Source organism: Cryptomeria japonica, chromosome 11 (assembly GCF_030272615.1).
Source record: "Cryptomeria japonica chromosome 11, Sugi_1.0, whole genome shotgun sequence".
Taxonomy (NCBI): domain Eukaryota; kingdom Viridiplantae; phylum Streptophyta; class Pinopsida; order Cupressales; family Cupressaceae; genus Cryptomeria; species Cryptomeria japonica.
This window is the reverse complement of record NC_081415.1, coordinates 698,788,087-698,802,485: the sequence shown is the minus strand read 5'-3', so window position 1 is coordinate 698,802,485 and position 14,399 is coordinate 698,788,087. Positions and strand designations below refer to the sequence as shown.

The window sequence follows — 14,399 nt, the reverse complement described above, 5'->3', positions numbered from 1 at the left end:
TTGAGTGCATTGAAGGTTTTTTTAGGGCTCGGAGAGTCAAGGGATTGTCTAAGGTGGTCCAAGTGTATGTGAATGATTCTAGTTGGTGTCAATTGCATCGGTTGGTGTGTTAGTGATCGTACGAAGATAATTGTTGCACTTAGGATCGAAAATAAAACCTAATTTTTTTAGAGAAGTCTCGTAGCTTCTTGTGAAGTATTGCAAGGGTTAAAATTATTTTTTGACCTTACCTAAGGTGTCCTAAGCCTTCCCAAGTGGTTCGTTGGTTTAGGGAATTCAATCTTCTTGTGTTTTGTCAAGTTGTGACAAGATGTCGTATGTTGGTTGTTGAGATAGTGGACTTCTATGGGTAACATTAGTGTTCGTGGCTTGAGTTGATCGACCTAGTGTGATGTACATTGGAGGTTGATGAATCCCTTATCCCATCCTAGTGTTGTTTGGTGAGAGGATGAAATCTTGGTATGTGTTGATCTCTATTGCAGTCATTCTTCTTCCTCTCTCTATTTTATCATTTCTTGTGGTGAGTGGTGGTTTCATTGCTTGTCTTTTTTTATCGTAACCTTTCTTTTATGATGGTATGGTATTATTTAGGTGTGTTGGGGTTTCCCTTGCGACACTTTGCTACATGTTGTTGTGCAAGTGTGATATGTTGTGTCTTATCTCAGGCATGATAGTTGTTGAGTTTATCTAGAATATTTAAAAAAAACATTCCAATTTTTTTTCTTGGCTAGATTCCTCAGGGGTTCCTTGGTGGGGCATTACATCTAGTATGAGAGCCCATGATGTAGCATGAGTACTTGACACACAATTGCATGAGTACTCGTGTTGCGAGTTGGTTATTTGAATTGTTGCTTGGGTACCTTGTATGAAATTTCAATGAGATTAGTGTGAGATAACCCAAGTAACATGTTGTGGAGGGAAGTTACCTCCTAGGCCCTTCTGCACCTAGCAAGAAAGGATAGATACCCTTGTATGAGAGTCTCAAGAGAGGGCCAGTGATCAATTGTTGGTGTGTCACTCCTTGTGTAGGATCTCTTGTTGGGTCTTCATATGGTTTGGAGTGTGTGAATTATGTTGGAAAGAGTGGTAGTTGTTTCTTTGTTTGACCTAGCATGATATGTTTGAAAATTTTGTTGGTTAAGGGTTGGTTCGACCCTCACATGTGCCAAGAAGTTCCTATTAGCATGATGGTCTCCTCAATATTTGATTTGTGCTTAGTATAGATGTTTGGTTTCCCTTGAGTGGTATTTTTTTCTCTTATGTGCTTCTAGTTTAGATGATTGAGATATTTGTTCGACTTGATTCAAATGCCTATTGATAGATGAGTTAGCATTGTGTTTTGGATTACGTGATTATTGCATTTAAATGTGAAAGAGAAAGAAATTGATTCATGTTCATGATATGTTGATATGGTTTATTCTTGCATCGAGTGCATTGTGCATCAATCTTTGTGAGAATGAATTGTTGCTTACATGAAATGAAGTGTTCATAAGTGAAAGATGTGCGAATCATCATAATAGATCATTTTGATCAATGACTCATACCCCTGAATTTGTAGTGTTCATTGTATTCATATGAGAACCTATGTTGCTTATTTCCTTCTAACATCATGAAGAGGTTTCCTCGATTCATCTACATCATGTGTATCATACATTGGTAATTTGTAATTTCATCTTGACCCTAATCGACATAGTGGGTGTAATTGAGTTCATTACGTAAATCCTACATCATGATAGCATTGTGTTGATGTTGCCTAGTGCCTTCATTGTGTTGTCCTTGTTTAGTATGTGGCTATTACTGTACCATAGCCTGTGATAGTGATTTGTGAGGTGAATATGTGCATGTCCCTTGTGTGGTTTCATATATGGTTGAATGTTAGTCATACCCTATATAAATCAATGTGTAAAGTGCCCTTCCATTGGAATCATAGTTTACCTTATTTAGGCTTCATTTTGTGAATATGTGATTAAGGTAACCATGCATATCATATCCATGTGATCATAAATTCCCTCATTAATGTGGTGCTCTAAGTGAGCTTGATCTGTGCATTAAGTTTACCCTATGTGGTTGTTTTAGAATACTCCTACATATGTCTCTTTCCTTAATGAAGTGATTGTACCACATTAAAGTGCAAATGTCTGCAAGTTGAGTAAAAGAAAAAGCATAGTTGAATGTTTTGGTGCTTAAATATTTCATAGTATTAGATTCATAGATGATTCATCTGACTAGTGTCCTTGGGTATGTTCTCTAATGCACTTGGGATGTTGTATTATTGGGTGTCATGTAGCAGTTACTCCCTCAAATGTGGTTGATATTAGTCACTATGTTATGTGAAAGTGTTTCATGTTTGATGATTTATTTTTGTTATTGTTATTGTTGTTATTGTTGTTATTGTTGTTGTTGTTGTTGTTTTTGTTTGTTTGTTTGTCTTTTTTATTTTTATTTTTTATTTTATTTTATTATTTTATAATATTAGACATTGTAAACAAAAATAGATTACAATATAAGGAGTTGGGGTTCCAAAGAGGTCTGCAAGTCAATATCCAAAAACCATATTGATGTTCAAAAATTTCAAAAAAGAGATGTTCAAAAGTTTCATTATGGTCACAAAACCAACAAATATTAATAGGAATACTGAAATACTATAATTAAGAAGACACGACAAGATTTTTAAGGGTGAATATCCACCAAAAACAAGATTTTTTGGTTTCACCAAATTTACTCCAAACAAGTTTTAAACACTTGACCACTCATGTCATTCAACATTCCAAACATTTAGCCAAGCAAAAAATTCCTTTTGAGTTGAAAATCATCGTACACATTTTTTTGACAATATTGTGCTCAAATTTGGTGTCATAAATCCAAGATACCTTGGATAATAGAGTAAAATTTTTATTAACATCTATAGGGGAATCAAATTTAAGAAAAGCACATCATAACATAGAATAGGTCCTTTTTCTGAGAATCTGGTAGATCAAAGGCTTGCTATCGGTCTTCCAAGCATTCAAGATGTCCACTACGTAAAATATTAGCAAAATCATAGATACCAGTATCGTTCCTATTTTTTAAAAGAGCAACCCTAAGTAAGGGCAAGAGGCTTCTAAGCATCCCCCAAGTTTCACCAACATAACAAGAATCAAAACAATTTTTGGCCTAAAGAAAGGAATCAATATGCTAATTTAACGAATGCTTAACTTGCCCTCAAGCCATCCATATACTGATGAAGACAGTAAACCAAAATACTTTGACCTCAACATTCTCAATAAGTTAACCATAATTGTGAAGAGGTTTCCAATACTTGCATCTTTTTGGTTTGGAAAGGGTAACACTATTTCTAATAAGGATCTTCCAAGTTTGTTGACCTTCACAAGCCTTAATAATCCACTTTGTAGTAAGAGCTATACACTGGGTTTTTAAGTACTTAAGCCCCAAGCCCCCCATCTATTTTGGAATGAAACACTAGGACCAATTTATTGGGTGTCTCTTTTTGTTAGCCTTATCATCAAACCAAAGGAAGTTTCTTAGAATAGTTTTTGGATATTGACTTGCAGACTTCTTCGAAGCCCCAACTCCTTATATTGTAATATCTTTTCCTTGATGATATATAATAAAAAAATTAATTAATTAGAGGCTTGATTTTGTTGCAAGTTTCATCTCAGGAAAGGCATAGAGAGTCAACCTTTAGCCTTGGACCTGCAACTTGAAGGTCATGTCAATGTCACTAGAAAATAGTGACTTTGGACATATGTGTGATGACCTTTTTTGCAAGATTTTTTTTTACGAAATTGAAATCCATTATAGATGACAAACTCTATATTTCAAATTTGTAATTTTTTTACTAATTGGATTACTTTTTCTATTTTTCAAATAATCTTTGATAAAACTAGTCCATAAATTTGAAATAACATGTTTTCTTATTTTTTAATTTTTATATTTTTTACACTTTTGGAAAAAAATTTATATGACATCAATCTACACACAATTCTTATCAGAAGAAAAAAAAAAAGAAAAAATGATAAGTTTAGATCTACTTATGGTGGCCATACATGAGGAGTTTTCAAAACAACAATTCCGACCAATAAAAAATTACCAAAAATCATTCATAAAAGATTGACAAAAAAATATCCTCATCAATCTTTAGTGTCTTACAAGTCTTTTTCTGAGAGGATTTAGAAAATACTTTTCTTTAGGTCAAAATATGGTGGTTGTAGACATGCATGGCATGGTCCTAAAAAAGTGACTTTCAAATAGTGGTTTTTAGACATGACATTAAAAATTAATTTGTATCATTTGGATATTAAAATAAATTACACATTTGGAAACTAGACTCTAAGTAATAAATTTCATATTTTTTTTATTTTTTTAAGATTCAGTCTATGCTTCAATTTTTTAGATCAATTTTGATAATCAAGAAAAAAACTTCCTTTTTTTGACCAAAAAGTGGACTCAACTTCTTACACCTACCCCACAACAATACAAAATTATGTCTCGTTGAAAAAAACCATATTGCATGCACTCACTACTTTAAGTATTTCATGAATTGCATAAAAAATATTATTACCTAGTTCTCGGTTGTGTCGATGATTACTTCTCTCTAACAAAAATTTAAAGCAAGAAAAACTAACATGATCATGCCCTTATATGGGTCAAAGATACTCCTAAACTTGATCATGCCCTTATATGGGTCAAAGATACTCCTAAATATGGTAAATGCAGTAATACTGAAATTGAAAGTTTGTAGACAAGTATATTACATGCAACACATACTTGATGACAAACTTGTAAAAGTACATCAACATTATTGTGCAGAAAGTTGTATAAAAACTAAAAAAACATATTACAAATACAATTTTCAATGTTGTCTATAAGAAAGACAACTATACTTGAGCCATTTACCAACAAATCTATATAATGTTATTTATTGTTCAAGTATTGAATAAAAATAATATAACCAATCTACCACTTTTAGTGACTTTCTAAATGAATTGAAAATTAACATGGATGATTGTATACAAGAAATACGATTAGTGTTGAAACAATTAAAATATTGGAGAAAGACCATGAAATTATTTGCAAGAATATGTTTTCAAAAAGGATCCCAAAATTATGACAAACAAATATTGATGCACATTTTATACTCAATTTATATATTGTAGCATCATATTCTTTATTTTTCATGACAAAAGTTGAAAAATTTAAAACAAATTCTTCAAGAGCATACATTAAGAACATGAAATGACAAAGATAGATGCTATACAAACAATGCATGTCCTTGAAAATACATTGTTTAATTTGCAACATCTATCAAGTCATCTTGCAATACACATCATACTTTTAGTTTTGTTAAATTAAAGCTCAAGAAAACGCATCTTTATAAATGTAGAAGTTGATGATCAACCACAAGAGCCAAGAATCATTTGCAAAAGGAACACCTATCACACAAAAGAGATCAAGCACATATAATATGCTTTATAATAACCAAATAATTCTATATTAATGCACAAAGAATGTTTGGAAATACAATTACAATTACAATGAGTGAACAAATGAATCCTTATAAAAGACAAATGAAACCCTAGGCGCAAAACCTAATGCTTAAATTAGGAGAACAAAAGAAATGCAACTTAGGAGCTAAATTAAGCTTAGCTACATCTAGAACTAATGCTAGAAAAGAAAACTCTAGATAATAAAAAAACACCTAAGTTTATCTTAAGTGAAAAATTAATAAAGGACATAATTAATAAATAATGATAATTGTCCTAATTACATTAACACCCCCCTCAAGATTAACTTAGGGATAAACTAAAGAGCTAATGATGAATGCAAAATGCATGCATAAAGGAGTCCCAACAAATAGGCCTGATTAGGTACTCATGTTCAAACCAATGAAAAGCAATGCAACTCACACCAATGAGGTCTCTGTAAATGAAGAAAAGGAGAAAAACCACATGGGAAAAAAACCCTCTTCAAAAGTGAGAGATACAATGAAATGAAAAAGGTACTACATGTGACTAAGGTGAAGTGCTCCAAGTGGCCCCCAACTATTGAATCGGCCAAATAAGTACAATCAATATCCACCCCATAAGAGAGAAAATAAGAGACAATTATCCCCCCCATAATGAAGAAGCTCCAATGTCGAAGATTAAGGCTTGGCAATGAATGTTGATGAAGATCCAAGAGCGACAAACCACATATCTCCCCTTAGGAAGAAATAAACCAAATGTCCAAGGCTAAAACAACTCCATGAAAAGAGATGGAAGGAATAACCTCATGATGTGTGTCATGGAAGACAACTCAATTGTCCAACGGTTTGAATCAAAAGATGCCAAATCAATTGAAGCAAATCCAAACAACTGTGGAGATACCTGATGAACAACCTCCAAAGGCACTGAAGATTGGATGACAAAATTAATCAAACTACCATCAAGGAGGAATGTAATATCCTCAATCATGTCCCTATTGTCTAGAGTGTGTGATGTTTCAAACAACCCTGCAATATCTAGAAAGTACTCATCCGACTTTGATGAAACTGAAAGGGAACAATCAACCTACTGAATTGAACTGATCTCTGAAGAAGTTGGAGGTGGAGGAGGATAGAAACAAGTCTCGGGAACTACTATGGATGACTGAAGCACACATAGGTTCAAGTGACCAAATCTCTCCTTAGATTTTTTATGCACTCTTGATGCATGAGAGATAGGACCAGATACATGCTCAATGGGAGCAAAATGGGAGAACTCATATAATCAAGATGCATGATTAACACTGCCAAATACAACAAGCTCTTTACTGTGCAGATCTCTGATGAGCACTTAATCAGAGGTGAACATCTCACTGTGAGTAATTAAGTAGATGGAAAGAAGGTTGGAAGATATTGTATGGACACAAAGAACATTATTGAATGTGCAACTATCAACCTCAATAAAACCAATCACATTAACAGTCATGTAAGTGTTATTTCCCATCAAAATCTATGGAAAAAGATGAAGCTCAAAAGAAGAGAACATACCCTTCGATGATGCCATATGATGTGCCACTCCAAAATCTAGAAGCCACCTAGAGGACCAAAGATATGTTAATGCAAAGAGAGGATGGCCTTTCTTCTTTGTCTTCACCATATGTAGATGAAGAAGACCCAAAATGTCCATGTCCTGAAGTGGTGGAAGATGATGCAATAGATGAAGGCGGCTAAATATTATTCTTTCGAAGAAGTTATTTCAACTCACCAATCTGCTTTGCATGACATTGATGCTCATCATGTCCCGACTTGGTGCAAGAAGCACACTTAGGCTTGTCCTTCCTAAATGAAGACCTCTTGGAAGAAGAAGAATTTGAATCATGTCCATGTAACTTTGAAGATGGAGTAGTTGTGTACCTCTATTCTTCTGCTTCTTTTGTTTCTCTGTATATGTAGGAGTCTACACAACCAAGGCCTGAGATTTGGAACCTAAAACTAAATCAAGTTGTGACAACTTGTCCTACTCCCATGTCAAGCTCTCACAAAACACTTTAAATGAAAGCATAGCGAAACCGATACTCAAAGCATCCATGGTGGAATATAATGATGAAGCAAATAACTAAAATTGGCCTTGAAGCTTGAACAAAATTGAGAAGATGCATTCCTTGTTAGTCCTCTTCTTTCCACAACCATGTACCTATGATATGGTGGATTTGAACTTCTCCAGAAAGTCTTCAATGGAAGGAAATGAATTGGGTGTCAATGATATCACATCTGTCTCAAAATGAAGTGCACAAATCTCATTAATACCCCTAAAAGTTTGCTCAAATTTGAGCCACATAGCCCTATGAGTGGTGTAGGAATCAATATGGAACTGGAGACTATCTGAAACATGTAGGCCAATCAAACCCATAGCACGTTGTCTTGTTCCTACGCTAAATGATCTCAAACTCACTAGTCAAGTTGGGTTGGGTCTCATTTAAACAAGACCATAAACCCCTAGACCGAAGCAATCTAATCATTGTAGTCTTCCAACTAGATAGTTATGATGGGTGAGTTTCTCAATAGAAGGATCTGGCATTAGGGTAAGGTAAGAGCAACACTGGAATCTAAAAAATGATGATTCTACCACCTCGCCCACCCCAACAACAAGAAAAATAAACCTTTTTGCACTTGTATTAAGTAGAGAAATCACAAAATTGAGATCACTGAGTACTTGGTAAATATTCCAGAAAAAATATGTCGATGTAAATAGGACTTTAAGAGCTTTTCGATGATATGCAAAAGCCAAAAAATAGAATTCATTTTCAATTGGTGCAATATCTAAGAAAACCACTAATAGATTCAAATCGACACCACAACCAACTTTTTGACAATATCTCGTTTGCCCTATTTTAGCTCCGTATCTTTTTAGGTCTTGGAAGGTCAAACTGGTCAAAGGATTGACCAACTATTGATGTGGCATCCTGCTGATGTGGCAAAAGAATCGACCCCCTTGCAAAAAAATCCTCCAAAATATGCTCATTCTAGCTAGAATATTCTTCAGCCAAACATAGCTAAGAGCCTCTAAAATTAGAAGGCCCCCAAATTTAAGAGCATTGTCAAATATAGTGGGGGCCACCAAAAAGGTCAAAGCTGTTGATTGTACTATTGATGCAGGTAGACTGTGTAGGTCCTAGTACGAATTTCAACTCTGATTTGACTCTTCTAAAAAAAGTTTAAAACCCCTTTTCACAAAGAATTTGAATCCCTTAATTTAAAAAAAAAATCAAAGTTTTAACAAAAATTAATAATTTTTGCAAACCAAAAATAATCGTGTGAGAGCAAAAGGTCAGCCTGCAATTGGAGGAAGGGAATCTGCACACCATACACCGTACAAATCCATACAATAGTACAATTTTTTGTTCAAAGTAATAGACCTAAAAAAATACCTCAAAATTTGTGCCCTACTTAGATTTTTGCAATTGGACAAGCAATTCTAGGGTTTTCGGCTGCTTTAAGCATGAAAATGAGGTTAGATTTGCTCCACGATGCCCAAATTTTTTTGCTCATTGTCGGATTTTGCCTCAATTTTTGTGCCCCCACCCAATTTGACCCAAAATTTCAACTACTAGATTTTGATGTAACAACAGTCGATCTTAAGGTTTTTCAACGCTGTGAATGTGATGGCAACCTCCATTTGAACCTAAAGTGCATAAAAAATTCACCGTAGGTTGGATCCATCAAGCACGTAAACATAATCTCGACAAAAAAACACTGATACCATATAGAAGTTAATGATCAACCACAAGAGCCAAGAATCATTTGCAAGAAAAACACCTATCACACAAAAGAGATTTAAGCATAAATAATATGCTCTCACAAAGAATGATTGGAGATACAATTACAATGAATGAATGAATCCTTATAAATAATTATTGAAACCCTAGATGCAAGACTTAATGCTAAAATTAGGAGAACTAAAGCAATGCAAAGTAGGAGCTAGATTAAGCTCAACAACATCTATAACTAATGCTAGGAAAAAAAACACTAGATAATTAAAAAACACCTAAGTTTAGCTTAAGTCAAAAAAGTAATAAAAGACCTAATTAATAAATAATTAAATAATTATCCTAATTACTCCAACAATAAACACATCTCCACCTCAAAATTAGATATACATTCTCAAGTATAGATCACCACTAAACAACAATCTAATAAATCAAAAAATATTGTGTCAATTATTATTGACTATTACATGCATCATTTAGAAAAGCTAAAAGACATTTACCTCAGTCATTTTGTTTGAGTTGATAAAAATGAACAAACTAAGCATCTTGATGATACCAACTATTACCAAGAAGAACTATAGCCAAATGTTCTCTTCCAAGATGATGAAAATTCATTAAAACAAGGATTCAAAATATTCAAACATGTATATGTTTTTCATGAAAAAATTATTAAAGAAAAGAAATCTAGGTAAACATACAACTTCATTTACACATTATTGATGTTGACAATGTACTCACAAAAAATGGAACATTGATTTCAAAACCTATTGTTGAGCAAGAAAAAATAAAAAATATTGCTAGAACATCTAGTCTAAAGACTTACAATGGTTGCAATCATTATCAACAAAAAAATATTAGCTTCCAAATTAGATAATATTAGAACCTTCTTGAGAACATAGAATAACATAAGATAAGACGAATGTTAAACAAAGTATTAACTGATAATTCTTAAATATTGCAATAAAAAAACACATCGATATAAATAAGTCATTATACCTCTTTTTAATTGCTTTAGAAATTGAAAAAATATTAACACAAAAGAAAATCTTCCAAATGTTAATAAAATTCAAATGCATGTTCTAATCCATTTGAGAAAAAAGAGTAATAATGGCATACACAAGAAAAACAACATATCATGCAAGTAAAACAACAATTCATTATGCATTCCTTATGCCATTTAACACATCTACCAATGTGAACATTTAACGAAAACAATGTGAACAATTACAAGTGTTGTTCATAGATGAAGCCTTTTGATAGGGAATCAACTCTTACATTCTATTGATTAAATACAAAAAATAAAATGAAAAAACAATAATATGATTAGACAAAGCCTATATTGAATAGTCTAATGTTTAAAAATCTAGTTAGGGACAAAGAAATAGTGCCACACAGTGATTCCAAAGATATACTACAATGTTATGAATTAAAAATTATTATGCATCAAAAAATAAAACATTCATTTGTATATTATATAGAAGGAGAACTAATTCATAAAATGACAATGACATAACATACTTAAACAACAATCAATTGACCCAACTTTTCCAATACAAATTTTATGGTTCTACATAACACTAAAATGTTACTAATTGTTCCAACTGAGCCAATTGTCATTAATACACTCAATGACATTGATGAAGACTGACAATGTAAACATATGAAAACACAAGTCTTTTAAAATAAATATCAATAATTTAACTCAACATGTTAGTTGAGTTATATGCTAGAAACTATGACTTGAAAGATGAATTAAAAAATGATGATGATTAAATATTTAAAGAACACGTAATAAAGATAAAGGAAAATAGATGTAAATATGAAATCAATTTAATGACTAAAAAATTCCAAGCAAAGCCAACACAAAAAACTAGATCTACAGAATAATTATATGCTTTAAGAAAGAAATATAAATTATAAATCAAATATACTAATAAGACTGCTTGTTAAAAAGTTGGAGTTGTAATGGTCAACTTATATTGACCATTTAATACACAAGCTTCTACAATAATTGATCTTATTTACTGCACACTATTTGGCATATACTTCGATTACAATCCACTACTTTGATGAATTCATATCAATATGTATAGATACGGTGTAAATTCAAACACATTTGAAAAATTTCTCAACGATAATAATATACATTTCCTATTAAACAAGAACTCTTTACTGGAATCTTTCATTGACCATGCTTTGTCAAACAACAAAAATAAATACGATTTCTTCAAAATGCACACATTGGAGTGTGATCACAACACCAATAATGGATTGTCTTTGGCACAAACACATTTAAAAAATTTCTCAACGATAACAATATACATTTCCTATTAAACAAGAACTCTTTACTGGAATCATTTATTCACCATGCTTTGTCAAACATCAACAAAAATAAATATGATCACAACACCAATAATGGATGTCTTTGGCACAAGGAATATTATTGTCTAAATTGCGAGGAAAAGGTCCTTTTCACTTGCAAGCATTTTCTTCTACGGACTTACTATTATTTGATATTTGCTATTGCAAACTCGTTACAAGCTTTTAGTTCACACGGTTTTGAGTGTAAGTTGCAGAAATAGCAATTCCCCACACTAATTACATGAAAGCTTGATTGTACCAGCCTAAATGTTTGTTAATTACTTTTTGTTATCAATTGCACGGCTCATTTTCATATGTTCAACTGTAAGACTTGTAGATATGTTCAAGTTTGTGATTGAGGAATGCATGTCTTACAAATGTTTTGGTACAAATTAATTAATACATTTGTATTTCCATCAGTTCAAATTGAGAGATGTGAGTTGGAACACAGGTAACATCACTATGAGAAGAAATACATGATATTTTAAATAAAAAATGTGCATCTTTCTAAAATAAAAACATGGCAGCTACTTCCCACTACAGGGCACTTGTTAGTATATGAATTTGAAACCAAAATATAGCTGAACTTGCATGTTTAATGGTTCAAACTTGACATCTTAAATTGTCTATAAGCCAACTTCTTCCATTTGGCTCAAATTTAACTTGAAAATCTTAGGAATTATTCTCTCCTCAAAATAAAAATAAAGAAATAAAAAAATTGTGCCTATCCTTGAGCTTGAATGTTTTATGGTGCAAACTTGACATCTTAAACGTTTGGAAATTAAGTTCTTCCATAACGGGCACAAGTTTAACTTAACCCAAGAAACCAGCATCTACCAAAAAAGTTCTGAATACTGATAAAAACATCTGTACAAATTTTCATTTCTACAAATTTGCATCTAATTCACTCTCAATCTGACACTTCTGAAGCTTTGTCAAAGCGTATACCAATTCATAAAGCCTGTGATCTGAATAAATCTATTTATGTATAGCAATTTATATTATACAATGTTCTTTCATTAAAGTTGAACAAACGAACTCCCAACTTGCCCACTCAAGGAAACCAATATGACATGGCAAATTTTAACCATACCTCAAAAATGAATTAAGAATGAAATGGTACATCATTGCCTACTTAACTATGAACGAGGTAATACATTGTACATACATTTACAACTTAATGCAATAGCTTACAAAAAATGTAGATAACATAATTTCTTTCAAGGGGATGAGGATGTCGTTTGCACCATCTCCATGTTTCTCTTGCATACGACTTGATCATTGCTGGAAAATTTCTCCAGAAGCATCTTCAAAATTCGCTCTGAAGATTCTCTCAAAAATAAAGATTACTATTCCCGATTGTTAGTCATCACACTAGAAGAAAAATAATTCTTGTTTTTCAGATAATTCTGGACCAACAACCATCCTTCTTACCAACCTCCTTGTCTGAATTCTATAGTAGCTTCTTGTAGCCTCTGTTTTAACATTCTGAAGCTTCTCTGACCATCTGTACCCCAACGAATTGATGCACTCCTTTTGAGGAGATCGGTCATGGATGCACCAGTAAATGGAGACATTGGTGATGATTCCTTACCAGGTGTATCATCATAAGCTGCCAGGAGAGAGAAGCCAGGCCCATGAAGCAGTTAGGTTAATATAACAAAAACAAAGTAAAGGTTTAAAACATATAATTAACCATGCGAAATTCATGAGGTGCAAATTGGATATAAAAAGGATGTACATAAGAAAAAACAAATAGGTTCTCGTAAGTTACTACCACAATTCTTGAACATTATCTGTCGAGTACTTTTGACATAAATATCATACTGACAGAAGAGGTCAACCATCAAGTATCTACCACTGGGAGAGCCACTTTTTATTTAAGCAACCCAGTTCAATGAGGGAAACAGAATTCTCATTTTGTAAAGGGCTGTACTTTGAATGAACAATACCAGTTTAATTAACTTGTTATTTCATACGCAAGTACTGGCAGAATTAACAAAACCTGTATGTTCTACAATTTCTGTCTGAGCCGGGAGACCCAAATATAATATATTTTTTAAGCAATCAATTTCAATCAATTGCTATTATGTAAATATAATATGGGTTTTGACTTTAACCATTCATCGTAGACATTTTAACAGACGAGTAGATTGCCATTATAAGTACAATGTTAAGTTTGATTTCCTCTCATATTAATAGGGCACATTGATCCTAGTAGTGAAATGAGTCAACCTACAATATCAGTTACTAGAAAAATTGCTATTACTAATTGAATGTTCATGAGTCGTACGATTGTTATGCTTGGTGCAACCCCAAAGTTTTACGGTAGGATATAAGCAAATGCTCTAACTAAATGGATTCCCCATTTCTTCCAAACACATTTATGACCAACCTCATAGAACTGTGTGCAAAGATTTTCTAAATTCTACAAAAGAGAAGTTAAATTATGTTGGCAAGGTAAGGGTTAGTGATGGTTGGAGATGCCAGAGTGCAGTTTTGGGAATGGCAAAAATTTTCCCAAATTTCGGAGAGTGGAAAAATAGCTAGTAAAATAACTTGAATAAACTAAAAGAAGATGAAATTTAAAAAGCAATACAATATGCTGAATTTATGACGACTATTCAGACTCCAGCAGGGCCCAGCAGCAGGTTACATCTGCCTACATCTTAACAGACCTAGCGTGTGAGTCTCCAGCAAGACTTGCAAATCCAGATAGCCAGTTTCCTCACCTTGGCTGTAGTCACATCATACAGTGAGGTCTTAAACTACAGGGGCAGCACATCCAACATTTACTTGGGCATCCAGGG

At 33.0% G+C, this 14,399-nt stretch overlaps 1 protein-coding gene across 3 annotated transcripts in view; it reads right to left on the bottom strand.

Moving 5' to 3' along the window:
- Positions 1 to 12,553: 12,553 nt before the first annotated feature.
- The window catches only part of LOC131067153 (protein unc-13 homolog), a 106,531-nt gene continuing 104,685 nt past the window's right edge, over positions 12,554 to 14,399 (bottom strand). For all 3 annotated transcript variants that reach the window (XM_058002092.2, XM_058002093.2, XM_058002094.2), the window contains one exon: positions 12,554 to 13,201. In XM_058002092.2, the coding sequence (XP_057858075.2) occupies positions 13,020 to 13,201 (182 nt within the window). In that variant the 3' untranslated portion in view covers positions 12,554 to 13,019. The remainder of the gene's footprint in view (positions 13,202 to 14,399) is intronic.